General features: G+C 45.4%; 1 protein-coding gene across 2 annotated transcripts; it reads left to right on the forward strand.

Annotated features, from left to right (window-relative positions):
* The first annotated feature begins 1137 nt into the window (after positions 1–1137).
* On the forward strand, positions 1138–17377 carry LOC115203580 (isocitrate dehydrogenase [NAD] subunit alpha, mitochondrial). 2 transcript variants are annotated; one of them, XM_029768368.1, is made up of 11 exons: positions 1138–1232; positions 1592–1645; positions 1799–1882; positions 2150–2264; positions 8607–8794; positions 12395–12528; positions 12898–13000; positions 15308–15372; positions 15588–15672; positions 15938–16090; positions 16740–17377. In XM_029768368.1, the coding sequence occupies exons 1-11, from the start codon at positions 1206–1208 to the stop codon at positions 16821–16823; spliced, it is 1092 nt and encodes a 363-aa protein (XP_029624228.1). In that variant the 5' UTR covers positions 1138–1205; the 3' UTR covers positions 16824–17377. The 2 variants fall into 2 exon arrangements, with proteins under 2 accessions (XP_029624228.1, XP_029624229.1); XM_029768369.1 differs by having other exon boundaries at positions 1592–1627.
* The last annotated feature ends 4859 nt before the right edge of the window (positions 17378–22236 follow it).

Here is a 22236-nt window from a genome sequence, read left to right on the forward strand (position 1 = left end):
TGGCCATCCCCTGGTTTGCTTAATATAAGAAATTTGAAATGATTTATACTTTTACTTTTGATACATAAATATATTTTAGCCATTACATTTACTTTTAATACTTAAGTATATTTAAAACCAAATACATTTAGACTTTTACTCAAATAGTATTTTACTGGGTGACTTTTACTTGAGTCATTTTCTATGAAGGTATTTTTAGTTTTACTCAAGTATGACAATTGGTTCCACCACTTCTACTTTGTTGTACAACTCAACTATGTACTTCATAGTTGAGTGTCAAACTCATTCCATAGGGCCGAGTGTCTGCAGGTTTTCACTCCTCCCTTGTATTTGATTGATGAATTAAGGTCCCCAATTAGTAAGGAACTCCCCTCACCTGGTTGTCTAGGTCTTAATTGAAAGGAACAACTAAAAACCAGCAGACACTAGGCCCCTCAAACTCAACTCTGGACCTTGAAACCAGATCCACTGTGTTTTTTACCCTAATCAGGGACTGATTTAGACCTTAGACATCAGGTGGGCGCAATTAATTATCAGGTAGAACAGAAAACCAGCAGGCTCTTACAGATCAGAGGCAGTAGGGATGTTCTCTTGATAAGAGTGTGAATTAGACCATTTTACTGTCCTGCTAACCATTCAAAATCTAACAAGTACTTTTTGGTGTCAGGGAAACGAATAGAGTAAAAATGACTTTATTTTCTTTAGGAATTTAGTGAAGTAAAAGTAGGCAAAAATATAAATACTAAAGTAGAGATACCCAAAACTATTACTTTAAAGTATTTTTACTTAAATACTTTACACCACTGCAAAGTAGACATATTATGTCGATCAGAAACAGTAATCTTCAACATGTATTATTGTATTGAAACGCTTTCACCACGGATTTGTTTCACGTTGTCGTATTAAGATAAACAGACATTACGTTGCTTATGAGCCTTCCCTGTAGCTCAGTTGGTAGAGCATGGTGTTTGCAATGCCAGGGTTGTGGGTTCGATTCCCACGGGGGGGCAGCACAGAAAAAAAGAAAAAAAAATGTATGAAATGTATGCATTCACTACTGTAAGTCGCTCTGGATAAGAGCATCTGCTAAAATGACTAAAATGTAAATGTAATGGTCCAACTTTCCTGCGTGATGACGTCACGGTTTCAAACCCCGGTAGTCCCGTTAGCGACAGAGCGGTGTAGCACCACATTAACACAGGAGTATGGCTAGCAACGTGTGGAGGTCAATGGTAAGGAAATGCCGTTTGTCAGCGGGAACATAATCCAATGTAACTTGGCCATGTATTGGATTTATGTTTGTGTAGTGTAAGTTCCTGCTCGAATGACTTTGTTGGTTGTATACTGTTGTTTCCATGGGTTTTCTGTGAGGCCTTTACCGTGTGTCCTTGTCCTGCTACTACCGTAGCGAGCTATGCTATTAACCGACCGCCTTTTATCTGCATAATGCTTGACAAGTGACATTTCGTGTTTTGTCATTATGTTTTCTGATTCAATCACACTAGACTAGAGATACAGTGTGTGGATGATGTTGTGATACATTGTATCTGCGCGGTAGTAATTTAACCTTCCGTTTATTTTCCTCCTTCAGCTCTCTCACGTCGTGGGGGCGGCAAAGAGACCGACGGTATGTTTCAGAAGGGGGGTAAGTCATGGACTGACATAGACAAGTCTACACCTGTCTTTTATCAACTTCTCCCCCATTGGCTGAAATGATGTAATTCATGAGCCAGTGTTTAGTGCTCATATGTAATCCCTCTAAAAACAGATTGAAAAGGGGTTTGTTTTCTCTTTACAGCTGCAAACGGTTACATTAATTCCTGGGGATGGAATCGGTCCAGAAATATCCGTGGCTGTCATGAAGATTTTTGAGGCTGCTAAGGTAAGCTGGAAAAGCTGTCTCACACACACACACACACACTCTCTCTCTCTCTCTCTCTCTCTCTCTCTCTCTCTCACACTCTCTCACTCTCTCACTCACTCACTCACTCACTCACTCACTCACTCACTCACTCACTCTCTCACACACACACACACAGCACATTGTAGGTTTAACAGCAGAACATGCCATTTGCATGGAAAGTTTGACAGAACATTGAACCCGAGTCTTTTCTGTACCGTTCTGTGTCCTCTTTCTACCACCCTTTAGGTTCCCATCCAGTGGGAGGAGAGGAATGTGACAGCTATCCAGGGCCCAGGAGGTAGATGGATGATCCCTCCAGACTGTAAGGAGTCTATGGACAGGACCCTGATCGGGTTAAAAGGTAGGTAGCAGCCACAGAGATCCTATGGAAATCTATGGTACTATGATTGGTCATGGACATAATGTACTGACGTCAGCTGGAATAAAGAACGTCATGCAGGCGGCATCATAGGGGAGAGTATGTAGGGTTTATAGGGGATAGTAGCCTGTGGGCTCATGGGGGGATAGTGGGCTCATGGGGGGAGATGGTAGCCTGTGGGCTCATGGGGGGACAGTGGGCTCATGGGGGGAGATGGTAGCCTGTGGGCTCATGGGGGGAGATGGTAGCCTGTGGGCTCATGGGGGGACAGTGGGCTCATGGGGGGAGATGGTAGCCTGTGGGCTCATGGGGGGACAGTGGGCTCATGGGGGGAGATGGTAGCCTGTGGGCTCATGGGGGGACAGTGGGCTCATGGGGGGAGATGGTAACCTGTAGGCTCATGGGGGGACAGTGGGCTCATGGGGGGAGATGGTAGCCTGTGGGCTCATGGGGGGACAGTGGGCTCATGGGGGGAGATGGTAGCCTGTGGGCTCATGGGGGATAGTTGTATGTAGGGTTCATGGGGGATAGTAGCCTATGGGGATAGTAGGGATTGAATGGGACACGGCCTTGATGACAGATGTAGTGGTAACGTGATTGGTAGGTAAAAGATGCAGAAAGCCCATCTAGAGGTCAGGTGGCTGGTGTGAAAGCCCGTCTAGGGGTCATGTGGCTGGTGTGAAAGCCCGTCTAGGGGTCGGGTGGCTGGTGTGAATGCCCGTCTAGGGGTCGGGTGGCTGGTGTGAAAGCCCGTCTAGGGGTCGGGTGGCTGGTGTGAAAGCCCGTCTAGGGGTCGGGTGGCTGGTGTGAAAGCCCGTCTAGGGGTCGGGTGGCTGGTGTGAAAGTCCGTCTAGGGGTCGGGTGGCTGGTGTGAAAGCCCGTCTAGGGGTCGGGTGGCTGGTGTGAAAGCCCGTCTAGGGGTCGGGTGGCTGGTGTGAAAGCCCGTCTAGGGGTCGGGTGGCTGGTGTGAAAGCCCGTCTAGGGGTCGGGTGGCTGGTGTGAAAGCCCGTCTAGGGGTCGGGTGGCTGGTGTGAAAGCCCGTCTAGGGGTCGGGTGGCTGGTGTGAAAGTCCGTCTAGAGGTCGGGTGGCTGGTGTGAAAGCCCGTCTAGAGGTTAACATGTCTATGCGCCAGTACATCCCCGTATTCAGTAGACACAAACAGAAAACGTTTTGCAATGGAAAATTGTAAAAAGTATTTTGTTGTATGTACAGGTAGTCTTTCCCTGTTTGTCTGTTTACTTCCATTTGGTTCCTACTGAACAGTAAACTGGTGTTAAAGGCCCAGTGCTGTCAAATTAGACTTTTCTGTGTTTTTTATGTATATATATATTTCCACACGGAGGTTGGAACAATACTGTGATGTTTTGAACATGAGGATAATGCCCTTTTAGTGCAAGAGCTGTATTAAATGACTGCCTGCAATGTTGGGGTGGAGTTTAGTCTACCTGGTGACGTGTTGGGGTGGGGTGGAGTTTAGTCTACATGGTGACGTGTTGGGGTGGGGTGGAGTTTAGTCTACATGGTGACGTGTTGGGGTGGGGTGGAGTTTAGTCTACATGGTGACGTGTTGTGGTGGAGTTTAGTCTACCTGGTGACGTGTTGGGGTGGAGTTTAGTCTACATGGTGACGTGTTGGGGTGGGGTGGAGTTTAGTCTACATGGTGACGTGTTGTGGTGGAGTTTAGTCTACCTGGTGACGTGTTGGGGTGGAGTTTAGTCTACCTGGTGACGTGTTGGGGTGGAGTTTAGTCTACCTGGTGACGTGTTGGGGTGGAGTTTAGTCTACCTGGTGACGTGTTGGGGTGGAGTTTAGTCTACCTGGTGACGTGGTGGAGTTTAGTCTACCTGGTGACGTGGTGGAGTTTAGTCTACCTGGTGACGTGGAGTGGTGGAGTTTAGTCTACCTGTGGGCTCATGGGGGGACAGTGGGCTCATGGGGGGAGATGGTAGCCTGTGGGCTCATGGGGGGACGGTGGGCTCATGGGGGGAGATGGTAGCCTGTGGGCTCATGGGGGGACAGTGGGCTCATGGGGGGAGATGGTAGCCTGTGGGCTCATGGGGGGACAGTGGGCTCATGGGGGGAGATGGTAGCCTGTGGGCTCATGGGGGGACAGTGGGCTCATGGGGGGAGATGGTAGCCTGTGGGCTCATGGGGGGACAGTGGGCTCATGGGGGGACAGTGGGCTCATGGGGGGAGATGGTAGCCTGTGGGCTCATGGGGGATAGTTGTATGTAGGGTTCATGGGGGATAGTAGCCTATGGGGATAGTAGGGATTGAATGGGACACGGCCTTGATGACAGATGTAGTGGTAACGTGATTGGTAGGTAAAAGATGCAGAAAGCCCATCTAGAGGTCAGGTGGCTGGTGTGAAAGCCCGTCTAGGGGTCATGTGGCTGGTGTGAAAGCCCGTCTAGGGGTCGGGTGGCTGGTGTGAATGCCCGTCTAGGGGTCGGGTGGCTGGTGTGAAAGCCCGTCTAGGGGTCGGGTGGCTGGTGTGAAAGCCCGTCTAGGGGTCGGGTGGCTGGTGTGAAAGCCCGTCTAGGGGTCGGGTGGCTGGTGTGAAAGTCCGTCTAGGGGTCGGGTGGCTGGTGTGAAAGCCCGTCTAGGGGTCGGGTGGCTGGTGTGAAAGCCCGTCTAGGGGTCGGGTGGCTGGTGTGAAAGCCCGTCTAGGGGTCGGGTGGCTGGTGTGAAAGCCCGTCTAGGGGTCGGGTGGCTGGTGTGAAAGCCCGTCTAGGGGTCGGGTGGCTGGTGTGAAAGCCCGTCTAGGGGTCGGGTGGCTGGTGTGAAAGTCCGTCTAGAGGTCGGGTGGCTGGTGTGAAAGCCCGTCTAGAGGTTAACATGTCTATGCGCCAGTACATCCCCGTATTCAGTAGACACAAACAGAAAACGTTTTGCAATGGAAAATTGTAAAAAGTATTTTGTTGTATGTACAGGTAGTCTTTCCCTGTTTGTCTGTTTACTTCCATTTGGTTCCTACTGAACAGTAAACTGGTGTTAAAGGCCCAGTGCTGTCAAATTAGACTTTTCTGTGTTTTTTATGTATATATATATTTCCACACGGAGGTTGGAACAATACTGTGATGTTTTGAACATGAGGATAATGCCCTTTTAGTGCAAGAGCTGTATTAAATGACTGCCTGCAATGTTGGGGTGGAGTTTAGTCTACCTGGTGACGTGTTGGGGTGGGGTGGAGTTTAGTCTACATGGTGACGTGTTGGGGTGGGGTGGAGTTTAGTCTACATGGTGACGTGTTGGGGTGGGGTGGAGTTTAGTCTACATGGTGACGTGTTGTGGTGGAGTTTAGTCTACCTGGTGACGTGTTGGGGTGGAGTTTAGTCTACATGGTGACGTGTTGGGGTGGGGTGGAGTTTAGTCTACATGGTGACGTGTTGTGGTGGAGTTTAGTCTACCTGGTGACGTGTTGGGGTGGAGTTTAGTCTACCTGGTGACGTGTTGGGGTGGAGTTTAGTCTACCTGGTGACGTGTTGGGGTGGAGTTTAGTCTACCTGGTGACGTGTTGGGGTGGAGTTTAGTCTACCTGGTGACGTGGTGGAGTTTAGTCTACCTGGTGACGTGGTGGAGTTTAGTCTACCTGGTGACGTGGAGTGGTGGAGTTTAGTCTACCTGTGGGCTCATGGGGGGACAGTGGGCTCATGGGGGGAGATGGTAGCCTGTGGGCTCATGGGGGGACAGTGGGCTCATGGGGGGAGATGGTAGCCTGTGGGCTCATGGGGGGACAGTGGGCTCATGGGGGGAGATGGTAGCCTGTGGGCTCATGGGGGGACAGTGGGCTCATGGGGGGAGATGGTAGCCTGTGGGCTCATGGGGGGACAGTGGGCTCATGGGGGGACAGTGGGCTCATGGGGGGAGATGGTAGCCTGTGGGCTCATGGGGGATAGTTGTATGTAGGGTTCATGGGGGATAGTAGCCTATGGGGATAGTAGGGATTGAATGGGACACGGCCTTGATGACAGATGTAGTGGTAACGTGATTGGTAGGTAAAAGATGCAGAAAGCCCATCTAGAGGTCAGGTGGCTGGTGTGAAAGCCCGTCTAGGGGTCATGTGGCTGGTGTGAAAGCCCGTCTAGGGGTCGGGTGGCTGGTGTGAATGCCCGTCTAGGGGTCGGGTGGCTGGTGTGAATGCCCGTCTAGGGGTCGGGTGGCTGGTGTGAAAGCCCGTCTAGGGGTCGGGTGGCTGGTGTGAAAGCCCGTCTAGGGGTCGGGTGGCTGGTGTGAAAGCCCGTCTAGGGGTCGGGTGGCTGGTGTGAAAGCCCGTCTAGGGGTCGGGTGGCTGGTGTGAAAGCCCGTCTAGGGGTCGGGTGGCTGGTGTGAAAGCCCGTCTAGGGGTCGGGTGGCTGGTGTGAAAGCCCGTCTAGGGGTCGGGTGGCTGGTGTGAAAGCCCGTCTAGGGGTCGGGTGGCTGGTGTGAAAGCCCGTCTAGGGGTCGGGTGGCTGGTGTGAAAGTCCGTCTAGGGGTCGGGTGGCTGGTGTGAAAGCCCGTCTAGGGGTCGGGTGGCTGGTGTGAAAGCCCGTCTAGGGGTCGGGTGGCTGGTGTGAAAGCCCGTCTAGGGTCGGGTGGCTGGTGTGAAAGCCCGTCTAGGGGTCGGGTGGCTGGTGTGAAAGCCCGTCTAGGGGTCGGGTGGCTGGTGTGAAAGCCCGTCTAGGGTCGGGTGGCTGGTGTGAAAGCCCGTCTAGGGGTCGGGTGGCTGGTGTGAAAGCCCGTCTAGAGGTTAACAGGTGGCTTGTGTGAAAGCCCGTCTAGGGGTCGGGTGGCTGGTGTGAAAGCCCGTCTAGGGGTCGGGTGGCTGGTGTGAAAGCCCGTCTAGGGTCGGGTGGCTGGTGTGAAAGCGCGTCTAGGGGTCGGGTGGCTGGTGTGAAAGCCCGTCTAGGGGTCGGGTGGCTGGTGTGAAAGCCCGTCTAGGGGTCGGGTGGCTGGTGTGAAAGCCCGTCTAGGGGTCGGGTGGCTGGTGTGAAAGCCCGTCTAGGGGTCGGGTGGCTGGTGTGAAAGCCCGTCTAGGGGTCGGGTGGCTGGTGTGAAAGCCCGTCTAGGGGTCGGGTGGCTGGTGTGAAAGTCCGTCTAGGGGTCGGGTGGCTGGTGTGAAAGCCCGTCTAGGGGTCGGGTGGCTGGTGTGAAAGCCCGTCTAGGGGTCGGGTGGCTGGTGTGAAAGCCCGTCTAGGGGTCGGGTGGCTGGTGTGAAAGCCCGTCTAGGGGTCGGGTGGCTGGTGTGAAAGCCCGTCTAGGGGTCGGGTGGCTGGTGTGAAAGCCCGTCTAGGGGTCGGGTGGCTGGTGTGAAAGCCCGTCTAGAGGTTAACAGGTGGCTGGTGTGAAAGCCCGTCTAGAGGTTAACATGTCTATGCGCCAGTACATCCCCGTATTCAGTAGACACAAACAGAAAACGTTTTGCAATGGAAAATTGTAAAAAGTATTTTGTTGTATGTACAGGTAGTCTTTCCCTGTTTGTCTGTTTACTTCCATTTGGTTCCTACTGAACAGTAAACTGGTGTTAAAGGCCCAGTGCTGTCAAATTAGACTTTTCTGTGTTTTTTATGTATATATATATTTCCACACGGAGGTTGGAACAATACTGTGATGTTTTGAACATGAGGATAATGCCCTTTTAGTGCAAGAGCTGTATTAAATGACTGCCTGCAATGTTGGGGTGGAGTTTAGTCTACCTGGTGACGTGTTGGGGTGGGGTGGAGTTTAGTCTACATGGTGACGTGTTGGGGTGGGGTGGAGTTTAGTTTACATGGTGACGTGTTGGGGTGGGGTGGAGTTTAGTCTACATGGTGACGTGTTGTGGTGGAGTTTAGTCTACCTGGTGACGTGTTGGGGTGGAGTTTAGTCTACATGGTGACGTGTTGGGGTGGGGTGGAGTTTAGTCTACATGGTGACGTGTTGTGGTGGAGTTTAGTCTACCTGGTGACGTGTTGGGGTGGAGTTTAGTCTACCTGGTGACGTGTTGGGGTGGAGTTTAGTCTACCTGGTGACGTGTTGGGGTGGAGTTTAGTCTACCTGGTGACGTGTTGGGGTGGAGTTTAGTCTACCTGGTGACGTGGTGGAGTTTAGTCTACCTGGTGACGTGGTGGAGTTTAGTCTACCTGGTGACGTGGAGTGGTGGAGTTTAGTCTACCTGGTGATGTCACCTCTCTGCCAATAACAGCTAGTTTTCAGTTTCCCCCTCACCACTCAGACAGTCCTGAGAAATTGTTCTTTGCTAAGAAGCCATTTTTTTTAAGTTGAAAATGATCACAATGAAATGATTTGATATTGAGATAAAAAGGTCTGCATTGGATTTTTAACCTCCCCTCCTCTGTGTGTAGGCCCCCTGAAGACACCCATCGCAGCCGGCCACCCCTCCATGAACCTGCTACTCAGGAAGACCTTTGACCTTTACGCCAACGTGCGTCCCTGTGTGTCCATCGAGGGCTACAAGACCCCCTACACCGATGTGGACCTGGTCACCATCAGAGAGAACACCGAGGGAGAGTACAGCGGAATCGAGCACATAGTAAGTAGCTATGGTTACCAAGGTGATGTTCAGTAGGAGAGAAATGGGACAAAGTTTTGAGTGAAACCCATTTTTTTCAAATGTGTGGATTTCAAAGTGAATCTGTCATTCTGTAAAATGGCTGCAGCTAACACTGACTACAGAGGGATAGAACATAGCAGTAGCTACCTCGTATGTTAAAATGGCTGCAGCTAACACTGACTACAGAGGGATAGAACACAGCAATAGCTACCTCGTATGTTAAAATGGCTGCAGCTAACACTGACTACAGAGGGATAGAACATAGCAGTAGCTACCTCGTATGTTAAAATGGCTGCAGCTAACACTGACTACAGAGGGATAGAACACAGCAATAGCTACCTCGTATGTTAAAATGGCTGCAGCTAACACTGACTACAGAGGGATAGAACATAGCAGTAGCTACCTCGTATGTTAAAATGGCTGCAGCTAACACTGACTACAGAGGGATAGAACATAGCAGTAGCTACCTCGTATGTTAAAATGGCTGCAGCTAACACTGACTACAGAGGGATAGAACACAGCAATAGCTACCTCGTATGTTTGCTGGAATGTTTGTTCAGGATAATAATTTAATTGGCTGATCCCTCCTACTGACCAGAGGGGTACGCTACAAAGCAGGATCAGTGAGTTAGCCAGCTAACTTTGAGAAACAAGCAGAAATAACAATGGATTTTTGGGGGGGGTTAAAGAAAGCTGAACTTCTGTGTTTTTGGTTGTTGAATCATTTAGTCCATGTCCATTTCAAACTGATCTTTCTAAATAAAAATTGTCGAGTTAGGTAGCGAACTCCTTGATCCTGCTTTGTAATCAACCCCTCAATGGAATAGTCTTACTACAACAACATGCAGGGATGTGTTCATTCGGTATCAAATGGTACGAAACGCTAGAGAATGTTTTGAAATGGAGGTGAAACAAAACAAGAAGTCCTACCTGAACATGTCCAAGAAGAATGTTCAGGTTATTATTTTTTAATGGCTACGTTGTGCCCTGCTGAACATGACCCAGTGTTTCAACACTTGACTGGGTCCTCCATTAGGGCATCTGGTGTAGATTTCAGAGCAAGTGTCAGCACTAAAATGGTTGCGAATGGTTTGTTGGTTTGATAGTGACTGAAAAGTCACGTTAACTGTGATGTGACTACTCCGGTCCGTCGTTTTCAGCTCTTGATAAGCAGCTGTTCAAGGCTGAGAGCTGAGCAGTCCGTATTTTCACTGTGGTGTTGTGTGGAATCCGTGTCCTCGGTTATTGAAACTTTTATCTGGGTTGGACAGGGCACATCACACACAGGTGATTGGTTATTCTCCAGGTGTTCCTTAGGTAAGCCAGAGGAACAACAGCTTCACTAACCAGACCACCACCTCAGTCTCTAACCCTAGCATGCCCCAATGTACACTCCCGTTCAAAAGTTTGGGCTCACTTAGAAATGTCCTTGTTTTTGTCCATTAAAATAACATCAAATTGATCAGAAATGCAGTGCAGACATTGTTAATGTTGTAACTGGAAACGGCTGATTTAAAAAAATATATCTTTTTTTTTTAATGGAATATCTGCATAGGTGTACAGAGGCCCATTATCAGCAACCATCACTCCTGTGCTCCAATGGCACGTTGTGTTAGCCTTTTAAAATGATAAACTTGGATTAGCTAATTGATCATTAGAAAACCCTTTTGCAATTGTTAGCACAGCTGAAAACTGTTGCCCTGGTTAAAGAAGCAATAAAACTGGCCTTTAGACTAGTTGAGTATCTGGAGCATCAGCATTTGTGGGTTCGATTACAGGCTCAAAATGGCCAGAAACACAACTTTCTTCTGAAACTCGTCAGTCTATTCTTGTTCTGAGAAATGAAGGCTATTCCATGCGAGAAATTGCCAAGAAACTGAAGATCTCGTACAACGCTGTGTACTACTCCCTTCACAGAACAGCGCAAACTGTCTCTAACCAGAATAGAAAGAGGAGTGGGAGGCCCCGGTGCACAACTGAGCAAGAGTACGTTAGTGTCTAGTTTGAGAAACTGACGCATCACAAGTCCTCAACTGGCAGCTTCATTAAATAGTACCCGCAAAACACCAGTCTCAACGTCAACAGTGAAGAGGCGACTCTGGGATGCTGACCTTCTAGGCAGAGTTGCAAACAAAAAGCCAAATCTCAGACTGGCCAATAAAAATAAAAGATTAAGATGGGCAAAAGAACAGACACTGGACAGAGGACGATTGAAACAAAGTGTTATGAACAGACAAATTTAAGTTTGAGGTGTTCGGATCACAAAGAAGAACATTCGTGAGACGCAGAAAAAATGAAAAGATTCTGGAGGAGTGCTTGACGCCATCTGTCAAGCATGGTGGAGGCAATGTGATGGTCTGGGGGTGCTTTGGTAGTGGTAAAGTGGGAGATTTGTACAGAGTAAAAGGGATCTTGAAGAAGGTAGGATATCACCCCATTTTTGCAACGACATGCCATACCCTGTGGGCGGCACTTAATTGGAGCCAGTTTCCTCCTACAACAGGACAATGACCCAAAGCACAGCTCCAAACTATGTAAGAACTATTTAGGGAAGAAGCAGTCAGCTGGTATTCTGTCTATAATGGAGTGGCCAGCACAGTCACCGGATCTCAACCCTATTGAGCTGTTGTGGGAGCAGCTTGACCGTATGGTACGTAAGAAGTGCCCATCAAGCCAATCCAACTTGTGGGAGGTGCTTCAGGATGCATGGGCTGAGATCTCTTCAGATTACCTCTTCAAATTGACAACTAGAATGCCGAAGGTCTGCAAAGGCTGTAATTGCTGCAAATGGAGGATTCTTTGACAAAAGCAAAGTTTGAAAGACACAATTATTATTTGTCAACATCTTGACTATATTTCCTATTCATTTTGCAACTCATTTCATGTATGTTTTCATGGAAAAAACAAGGACATTTCTAAGTGACTCAACTTTTGAACGGTAGTGTATGTTCATCAACTTCTCTCTCCAGTTCTCCTTTGTTCACTTAGTTTTTTTTCAACTAAATGTATTGTATGTTATTCCTACATATCTGCTATCTTAATTTGATCACTCTGTCGCATAGAATTTTAAGCAGGTACTGCTAACTTGTAGTGTATTCCATGTTTAAAAAGGTTTGTTTGTCATTTCCAATTTCAGACTTGATTTGCCCAAATGAAAAATGTATCTAAACTTAAACATTTCCATTTTATTAATAATAATCCACATAATTTCTTGTTGCTGCAGGATTACTTTCCTGTTGTGAAACTGGTCAAATTAAGATGGCACATCTGGAATTTGTTGATGTCACTTCCTTTACGGTGAAATCCTATTGTATGTAGTTGTCACCTCAGGCTGAGAGTACTTTTTGTTCCTCCACTCACGGTGATGTTATGAATACCTTTTCATGCGTCTTCTCTTCCAGTTTCATTGTTCCAATTCAATTATTTTTTAAAGTCGCTCAGTTGTCTTTCCCAGTTGTTACTGTCCCTCAAAACATTTTATGACCTAAAGTAGATCACTGACTCAAAATATTTGATTCTGTATGATTAAGTCATCTATTGTTTGATTTAGGCTAAGGTGATTGTCCTCTTCTCTTGTAGATTGTTGATGGCGTAGTTCAGAGCATCAAACTCATCACTGAAGACGCCAGTCGACGTATCGCTGAGTATGCCTTTGAGTATGCAAGAAACAACCAAAGAAACAGTGTCACAGCCGTTCACAAAGCCAACATCATGTAAGTCTAGAGCTCCACAATCAAATAGGCTGTGGAATCTTAGAAATTGTACATTTTTATTGTGCAGTTGTGGATCATTTCAAAATGAGAAGCAAATATCGACTATGTGTATCATCACCATGGGTCAATTACTAGTCAAAAACAGAATAAGATATTAAATGATATTGGTCACATACACATATTTAACAGATGTTATCGCAGGTGGAGTGAAATGCTTATGTTCTACCAGTGCAGTAATACCTAGCAATACAAAACGATACGCACAAATAAACATGTATTTAAGAAAGAAAGAAAATATCAGAATGAGCACATCAATGACACCAATATTCAGGCATTAAACTAACGTGCCTGGTGTTTTGATGTGACCAGGAGGATGTCAGATGGGCTGTTCCTGAGGAAATGCAGAGAGGTGGCTGAACACTTCAAGGACATCAAGTTTACTGAGATGTACCTGGACACAGTGTGTCTCAACGTATGTGCACTCCTTTACGCTGTTCTTCCTACGTGACGCTGTTTTGATGCATATCACATTCTCTGTCTAAAGCCTAATTTCCAACTACCGCTTCAGTCGAAAGACCGCTCCCGTCTGCGTGTTTCCGCGCACCTCCCTTTGAAAGGTGACCTTGCGGATGCAGAGATTTGACCACGCCGACGGGAGTGGAAGTTGGATATCGCATCATTCCGTTGGCGCAGACGTAGCAGATTACCTGGAAGCAGAAGGTAGAAATTAGGCTTAGTCAGGTTCTCATGTTCGAGATGGAAACGGGGATTAATCAGGTTCTCATGTTGGAGCGGTAGATGGAAACGGGGCTTAATCAGGTTCTCTTGTTGGAGATGGAAACGGGGCTTAATCAGGTTCTCTTGTTGGAGATGGAAACGGGGCTTAATCAGGTTCTCATGTTGGAGATGGAAACGGGCCTTAATCAGGGTCTCTTGTTGGAGCGGTAGATGGAAACGGGGCTTAATCAGGGTCTCATGTTGGAGCGGTAGATGGAAACGGGGCTTAATCAGGTTGTCATGTTGGAGCGGTAGATGGAAACGGGGCTTAATCAGGGTCTCTTGGAGATGGAAACGGGGCTTAAAACCTCTTACATCTAGACTTTCCGCTAGCGGAACACCTGCTCCAATATCCAATGATAGGCGTAGCGCGAATTACAAATTCCTCAAAAATCCCCAAACTTCTATTTTTTCAAACATATGACTATTTTACACCATTTTAAAGACAGGACTCTCCTTTATCTAACCACACTGTCCGATTTCAAAAAGGCTTTACAGCGAAAGCAAAACATTATATTATGTCAGCAGAGTACCCAGCCAGAAATAATCAGACACCCATTTTTCAAGCTAGCATATAATGTCACAAAAAACAAAACCACAGCTAAATGCAGCACTAACCTTTGATCTTCATCAGATGACACTCCTAGGACATTATGTTATACAATACATGCATGTTTTGTTCAATCAAGTTCATATTTATATCAAAAAACAGCTTTTTACATTAGCATGTGACGTTCAGAACTAGCATTCCCACCGAACACTTCCGGTGAATTTACTAAATTACTCACGATAAACGTTCACAAAAAACATAATTATTTTAAGAATTATAGATACAGAACTCCTTTATGCAATTGCTATGTCCGATTTTAAAATAGCTTTTCGGTGAAAGCACATTTTGCAATATTCTGAGTAGATAGCCTGGCCATCATGGCTAGCTAATTTGACACCCACCAAGTGTGGTACTCGCCAAACTCAGATTTACTATAAGAAAAATTGGATTACCTTTGCTGTTCTTCGTCAGAATGCACTCCCAGGACTTCTACTTCAATAACAAATGTTGGTTTGGTTCCAAATAATCGATAGTTATATCCAAATAGCGGCGTTTTGTTGTACGTTCAAGACACTATCCGAAGGGTAAAGAAGGGTGATGCTCCTGGCGCGTTTCGTGACAAAAAATTTCAAAATATTCCATTACCGTACTTCGAAGCATGTCAAACGCTGTTTAAAATCAATTTTTATGCGATTTTTCTCGTAAAAAAGTGATAATATTCCGACCGGGAAACCCTTTTTTCGTTCAAAGACGAAAAAATAAAAACATGGAGTCGCCTCGTGCACGCGCCCCCAGTCTCATTGTTCTCAGATCGACCACTATCCAAATGCGCTACTGTTTTTCAGCCATGGCCTGCAAAGTCATCATTCAATGTTCTGGCGCCTTCTGAGAGCCTATGGGAGCGTTAGAAAATGTCACGTTACAGCAGAGATCCCCTGTTTTGGATAGAGATGATCAAGAAGGCCAAGAAATAGTCAGAGGGCGCTTCCTGTTTGGAATCTTCTCAGGTTTTGGCCTGCCAAATGAGTTCTGTTATACACAGACACCATTCAAACAGTTTTAGAAATCTATCCAAAGCTAATAATTATATGCATATTCTAGTTTCTGGGCAGGAGTAATAATCAGATTAAATCGGGTATGTTTTTTATCCGGCCGTGAAAATACTGCCCCCTATCCATAACAAGTTAATCAGGTTGTCATGTTGGTGCGGTAAATGGAAACGGGGCTTAATCAGGTTGTCATGTTGGTGCGGTAAATGGAAACGGGGCTTAATCAGGTTGTCATGTTGGAGATGGAAACGGGGCTTAATCAGGTTGTCATGTTGGTGCGGTAAATGGAAACGGGGCTTAATCAGGTTGTCATGTTGGAGATGGAAACGGGGCTTAATCATGTTATGTTGGAGCGGTAGATGGAAACGGGGCTTAATCAGGGTTGTCATGGTGAATGTTTCAGATGGTGCAAGATCCCACCCAGTTTGACGTCCTGGTGATGCCCAACCTGTATGGTGACATTCTCAGGTCAGTTACTATTTATTTGCATGTATCTATATTAATTCATCGCTATTGAATGCAATTTGTTTAAGCTATTAATTCAAACATTAATAGCTTAGCAGAGTTTGGTCTTATTGGGCCTAATACTGGCTTTCATTTGTGTTGCGCTAATGTGACTAGATGATTCTGCTAACTAAAGGCTGTGGCTACTACTACAGATAGGTGTGTGTCATGTATTGCAGTGATCTGTGTGCTGGACTTATCGGAGGTCTGGGAGTCACTCCTAGTGGAAACATTGGTGCCAATGGAGTCGCCATTTTTGAATCGGTTTGTCTTGCTGTTTTATAATCTGAATATGTTTAGCTACTCTCAACTGTTTGATAAAACGCAAGGCTTCTTGTCCTGTAAACAGTCTATTGTGCAATAACTAAACATGTTTGTTTTGTTAGACTTCCCACTCTTTCAACAAAACAATAATACAAGACGTCATATATTTCAATAAGTTGTCCATTTCTAATGGATGTACGGAAGCTTGTTCCAGTGTTGAGCAGTAGACGTTTTAACGTTGTCCCTCTACCCCTGTGGTATCCAGGTCCATGGGACGGCCCCCGACATAGCCGGTCTGGACATGGCCAACCCTACAGCTCTGCTGCTCAGTGCTGTGATGATGCTGCGTCACATGGGCATGCATGACTACGGCAAGAAGATCGAGACAGCCTGCTTCGACACCATCAGAGACAAGAAGGTGGCTAGTTGGGTTTTTATTACCCCCAATAACCATCAGAGACTAGAAGGGGGCTAGTTGGGTTTTTATTACCCCCCCAATTACCATCAGAGACTAGAAGGGGGCTAGTTGGGTTTTTATTACCTCCAATAACCATCAGAGACTAGAAGGGGGCTAGTTGGGTTTTTATTACCCCCCCAATTACCATCAGAGACTAGAAGGGGGCTAGTTGGGTTTTTATTACGCCCAATTACCATCAGAGACTAGAAGGGGGCTAGTTGGGTTTTTATTACCCCCAATAACCATCAGAGACTAGAAGGGGGCTAGTTGGGTTTTTATTACCCCCAATAGTTGCTATTGTGGCTCTTGCATATCGGTGCCGGAATACATTACGGTGCCCGGGGAGAAGTAGTAGTACTTCCTTGTTCTTGGAAGACCGCTCAGAGTCTACTCTTCTATCCGATGCCAGATGATATGGTGGATGTTGGGCTAGTTGGTTTATAATATGTTGGCTCCCCTGGACACCACACGTCCTTCTGGGTGCCAATGCTCTTTATGCATTTTTCTATAGATTTTAACATGACAGATTTTTGTTCAGTTGGTCATTGTATGCAAAATCTGCTTTGGCTTTTCAATGAATTGATTGGGCTGTTTTTCTATCCTCTCCCAGGTGCTGACCGGGGACCTTGGTGGGAAGTCGAAGTGCTCAGAGTTTACAGAGGAGATCTGCCGTAGAGTGCGAGACATGGACTGAAAACGACGACTGTTGATTTCTGAAGACTTCATAATATTTAAACCGCTGCTTTGAACTTACTCCTAAAGTCTCTGGGGGCGTTCCAGGTTGTCAGTACTGCAGTTACGATGCAGCTGCATATCTTAGATTACTATATTATATTTATGTAGGTTCCTGAGAAGGGACAATTCTCCAGGTTTTCTAGAAATAGAAATTCGATCATTTGTGCAGTGTGACTGCAATAAATCACGACCTGGAACGCGCCCTATATGAATGGGTATTCACTCTTAAGGTGTATTTAAGCACAATTTTACTCACATGATCATTTTATGGGGCAAACTTCCCCAAAGTTATACTTGCCTCTATACTACGTTGCGCTCCACCTGTGTTGTCCGGCAGTGGTTCTGATCTTTGCTAGGTTTTTTTTTTTACGGTAAATGTAATGCTAACAGCTTCAATGTATTCTATTTATTGTTACCAATCGGGTTCCTGTGCATGAATGGATTGTACCAGTGTATCATGTCATTTCGCTCTTTTCTGTTTGGAGATCCATACGTAAAAACTTGATTACATGACTTAAAGCCTGACGTCTCATTCTTCCTGTTAACAGGTACAATGTATTGTTATTGCAGAGCAAGTTGGATTAATTTTCACCGGGATTAGATTACTTATTATCTAAATCAGCCATTTGTGTTTATGGAAGGGTCACTTTGACCTACATAATATCGTTAAACATTTGTCAGCTGATTCAGCCTGCATCCTCAGTGTGGCAGTATTACTATCAATCTGGCAACCCAGATGAGAGGACGTTTCCGGTTGTCACTCGTTGCCAAAGACAAAATAGGCTATGTAAAATATGAAAACAAAAAGTAGCGGTTTGGTCTTAAGCATAAGATTTTTAGTGTGGGTTAGGTTTAAAATCAGATTTTTTTAAGAGACATTTTGAGAAATAGTCCAGGGTTTAGCAATAATTCTGACTTTGTGGCTGTGGTAACCAGTGACTAGGTTCCTAGCGTCTGTTCCGCCTATTCTGTGTAGCGTCATTAAACTAACGCCTTGTCGTTGTCCCTGTACAGTTACTGTATGGTTAGTTAGTGTAACGGAGAGGTGTAGTCAGCAGCGGATACCTACAAAACTGTTTGCTACGCTCCAGACATTCAATCACATTTCGGGAAGAAAGAAGCGAGGGTGGAGAGATGGCGAAAACCTATGATTACCTTTTTAAATTGCTACTCATCGGGGACAGCGGTGTCGGCAAGACATGTCTCCTCTTCCGATTCAGCGAAGATGCGTTCAACACTACCTTCATATCAACAATAGGTCCGTTTCTCTTTCTAAAATTGAGTGGGTTTGAGGATGTTCAGCATGTTGCTGAATATGCTACATATGATTCTCTGCTGTATGCTGTTGACACTTAGTGGAACGAATTCGCGACAGGAAACAGGCCTAGAAGCATCACATCGTGTGCCAATTCAGATAGAGTAAAGGGTTTTGTTACATTGAAGATCTCTGTCATGTTTTATACTGTAGGCCTGGTTGTATCACCCTGCTAACTCTGTATTTGTAAGCTAAGCTGCCATCTATTTTCATGGGCTCATATTTGTGACCTGTTGGCTGTCAGACAGTTTGATTGGCAGCTGTAAGGGGGCTCATGCATGACACTGACAGTATTTCTGACCAGGGCTTTAGTTTTATCAGACAAAGAACATAACGTTATACAGGTAACTGCCAAAATAATGGAAACACTTGAGTAAATGAGGGATACAAAGTATATTGAAAAACAGGTGTGTTTCCGGCGTTAATTAAGCAATTAACTATCCATTATGCTTAGGTTCATGTATGATAATGCTGGGCAGACCATTATTTTGGCTACCATGGCTATGCCCCTATAGGATAACGATGCCCCCGTCCACAGGGCAGGAGTGGTCACTGAATGATTAGATGAGTATGAAAACGATGTAAACCATATGCCATGGCCGTTTCAGTCACCAGATCTCAACCCAACTGAGCACTTATGGGAGATTCTGGAGTGGAGCCTGAGACAGCGTTTTCCACCATCAACAAAACACCAAATGATGGAGTTTCTTGTGGAAGACTGGTGTCACATCCCTCCAATAGAGCTCCAGACACTTGTAGAATCTATGACAAGGTGTATTGAAGCCGTTCTGACTGGTGGAGACCCAACGCCTTATTAACACACTTAATGTTGGTGTTTCCTGTATTTTAGCAGTTACCTGTAGTTATTGTCTGTCCTACATGTCCATGTGTTTTAGACGTGTCTGTATTCTGGGGGTGTAAATGGACCCTAACTGGGGGTGACGTATGTATTTTTACCCCAGGAGTAGTTTGACTAGGTGGGTTTACCAGGTGTATTTCTCCACAGAGAGAGACAGACCACTATGGTTATGTTGGGGGGGGTTCTTGTGTTATTAGAAATCCTCATTTGACATAACAGTTAGACTTTCAGTTTGAGTGTGAAATGGGAAACCCCTTCACTGCTCCTTGACGTTCAGTTACCTTTGGGTGGGTGGAGTGTTCATCTTATGTACTTACATCTCAACGATGATCAATTGGAAAAGCACCCAGGTTATGTTTATGACACACAGGTTCAGAGAGAGCACACATTTTATACTTTCCCCCTCGTAAATAATCTGAGTGTACATCACACACACACACACACACACACACGTAAAGGACACATGCTGCTTGCTAAGCGAGTACCACTTTCTCCCGATTCGGCCCATAACTGGTGAGAACTCAGGAAGCGTCTTACCGTTCGGCGCCACGCAAAAAGCGAGCTATTCTCTGGCACAAGGGGAGACACTTCAGACTGAGTAGTAGGTTTCACACATCCCCATGTGCCACACACACACAAACCCCTGTAAGTGTGGAACAACACTTTTATGAATGTTCGACATCACTTTCTACTCTGTTTTGAAAAATGTTTGCTAAGTCACCATTACTTCCAAACAACTGATCCTCATAGGTCGTCGTCATTCATCAAAACGTTAGTCTGTATTGTTTGTGAACTAGGCCAACAGAAAGAAAGCAGCAGTTGTTTGGTCTCACTCTTGTCGTTAATGAAGTGAATGCTACCAGCTCTGAGGTCATTCCTGGGAGTAGAATAGAATGCCAGGAAGGTGTTCATTACTTCACACTGGGGCTGCGTCCCAAATGACAACCTATTCCCTTTTATAGTGCACTACTTCTGACTGGAGTACTGTATGGCTCTGGTCAAATGTAGTGCACTGTGTAGGCCATTTGGGACGCAGTCTGGGTCTGCTCTAAGGCTCACCCTGGAACTCTGTTGAATAGAATAGAAACAACATCAACATGGAGCTTTGAGACTCTGTTGAATAGAAACAACATCAACATGGAGCTTTGGGACTCTGTTGAATAGAAACAACATCAACATGGAGCTTTGAGACTCTGTTGAATAGAAACAACATCAACATGGAGCTTTGAGACTCTGTTGAATAGAAACAACATCAACATGGAGCTTTGAGACTCTGTTGAATAGAAACAACATCAACATGGAGCTTTGAGACTCTGTTGAATAGAAACAACATCAACATGGAGCTTTGAGACTGTTGAATAGAAACAACATCAACATGGAGCTTTGGGACTCTGTTGAATAGAAACAACATCAACATGGAGCTTTGAGACTCTGTTGAATAGAAACAACATCAACATGGAGCTTTGAGACTCTGTTGAATAGAAACAACATCAACATGGAGCTTTGGGACTCTGTTGAATAGAAACAACATCAACATGGAGCTTTGAGACTCTGTTGAATAGAATAGAAACAACATCAACATGGAGCTTTGAGACTCTGTTGAATAGAAACAACATCAACATGGAGCTTTGGGACTCTGTTGAATAGAAACAACATCAACATGGAGCTTTGGGACTCTGTTGAATAGAAACAACATCAACATGGAGCTTTGGGACTCTGTTGAATAGAAACAACATCAACATGGAGCTTTGGGACTCTGTTGAATAGAAACAACATCAACATGGAGCTTTGAGACTCTGTTGAATAGAAACAACATCAACATGGAGCTTTGAGACTCTGTTGAATAGAAACAACATCAACATGGAGCTTTGAGACTGTTGAATAGAAACAACATCAACATGGAGCTTTGGGACTCTGTTGAATAGAAACTCTGTTGAATAGAAACAACATCAACATGGAGCTTTGAGACTCTGTTGAATAGAAACAACATCAACATGGAGCTTTGGGACTCTGTTGAATAGAAACAACATCAACATGGAGCTTTGAGACTCTGTTGAATAGAATAGAAACAACATCAACATGGAGCTTTGAGACTCTGTTGAATAGAAACAACATCAACATGGAGCTTTGGGACTCTGTTGAATAGAAACAACATCAACATGGAGCTTTGGGACTCTGTTGAATAGAAACAACATCAACATGGAGCTTTGGGACTCTGTTGAATAGAAACAACATCAACATGGAGCTTTGGGACTCTGTTGAATAGAACAACATCAACATGGAGCTTTGAGACTCTGTTGAATAGAAACAACATCAACATGGAGCTTTGAGACTCTGTTGAATAGAAACAACATCAACATGGAGCTTTGAGACTCTGTTGAATAGAAACAACATCAACATGGAGCTTTGGGACTCTGTTGAATAGAAACAACATCAACATGGAGCTTTGGGACTCTGTTGAATAGAATATAAACAACATCAACATGGAGCTTTGAGACTCTGTTGAATAGAAACAACATCAACATGGAGCTTTGAGACTCTGTTGAATAGAATAGAAACAACATCAACATGGAGCTTTGAGACTCTGTTGAATAGAAACAACATCAACATGGAGCTTTGGGACTCTGTTGAATAGAATAGAAACAACATCAACATGGAGCTTTGAGACTGTTGAATAGAAACAACATCAACATGGAGCTTTGAGACTCTGTTGAATAGAAACAACATCAACATGGAGCTTTGGAGACTCTGTTGAATAGAAACAACATCAACATGGAGCTTTGAGACTCTGTTGAATAGAAACAACATCAACATGGAGCTTTGGGACTCTGTTGAATAGAAACAACATCAACATGGAGCTTTGAGACTCTGTTGAATAGAATAGAAACAACATCAACATGGAGCTTTGAGACTCTGTTGAATAGAAACAACATCAACATGGAGCTTTGGGACTCTGTTGAATAGAAACAACATCAACATGGAGCTTTGGGACTCTGTTGAATAGAAACAACATCAACATGGAGCTTTGAGACTCTGTTGAATAGAAACAACATCAACATGGAGCTTTGAGACTCTGTTGAATAGAAACAACATCAACATGGAGCTTTGGGACTCTGTTGAATAGAAACAACATCAACATGGAGCTTTGAGACTGTTGAATAGAAACAACATCAACATGGAGCTTTGAGACTCTGTTGA

Source organism: Salmo trutta, chromosome 12 (genome assembly GCF_901001165.1).
Source record: "Salmo trutta chromosome 12, fSalTru1.1, whole genome shotgun sequence".
NCBI lineage: Eukaryota > Metazoa > Chordata > Actinopteri > Salmoniformes > Salmonidae > Salmo > Salmo trutta.

What these genes read in the sequence shown, in the direction of transcription:
- LOC115203580 (XM_029768368.1), top strand. Translation starts at nt 1,206, where the DNA reads ATGGCTAGCAACGTGTGGAGGTCAATG. An exon ending in CGGTATGTTTCAGAAGGGGG is followed by an intron (nt 1,646 to 1,798) that starts GTAAGTCATGGA and finishes TTCTCTTTACAG; the next exon opens with CTGCAAACGGTTACATTAAT. An exon ending in GTTCACAAAGCCAACATCAT is followed by an intron (nt 12,529 to 12,897) that starts GTAAGTCTAGAG and finishes TGATGTGACCAG; the next exon opens with GAGGATGTCAGATGGGCTGT.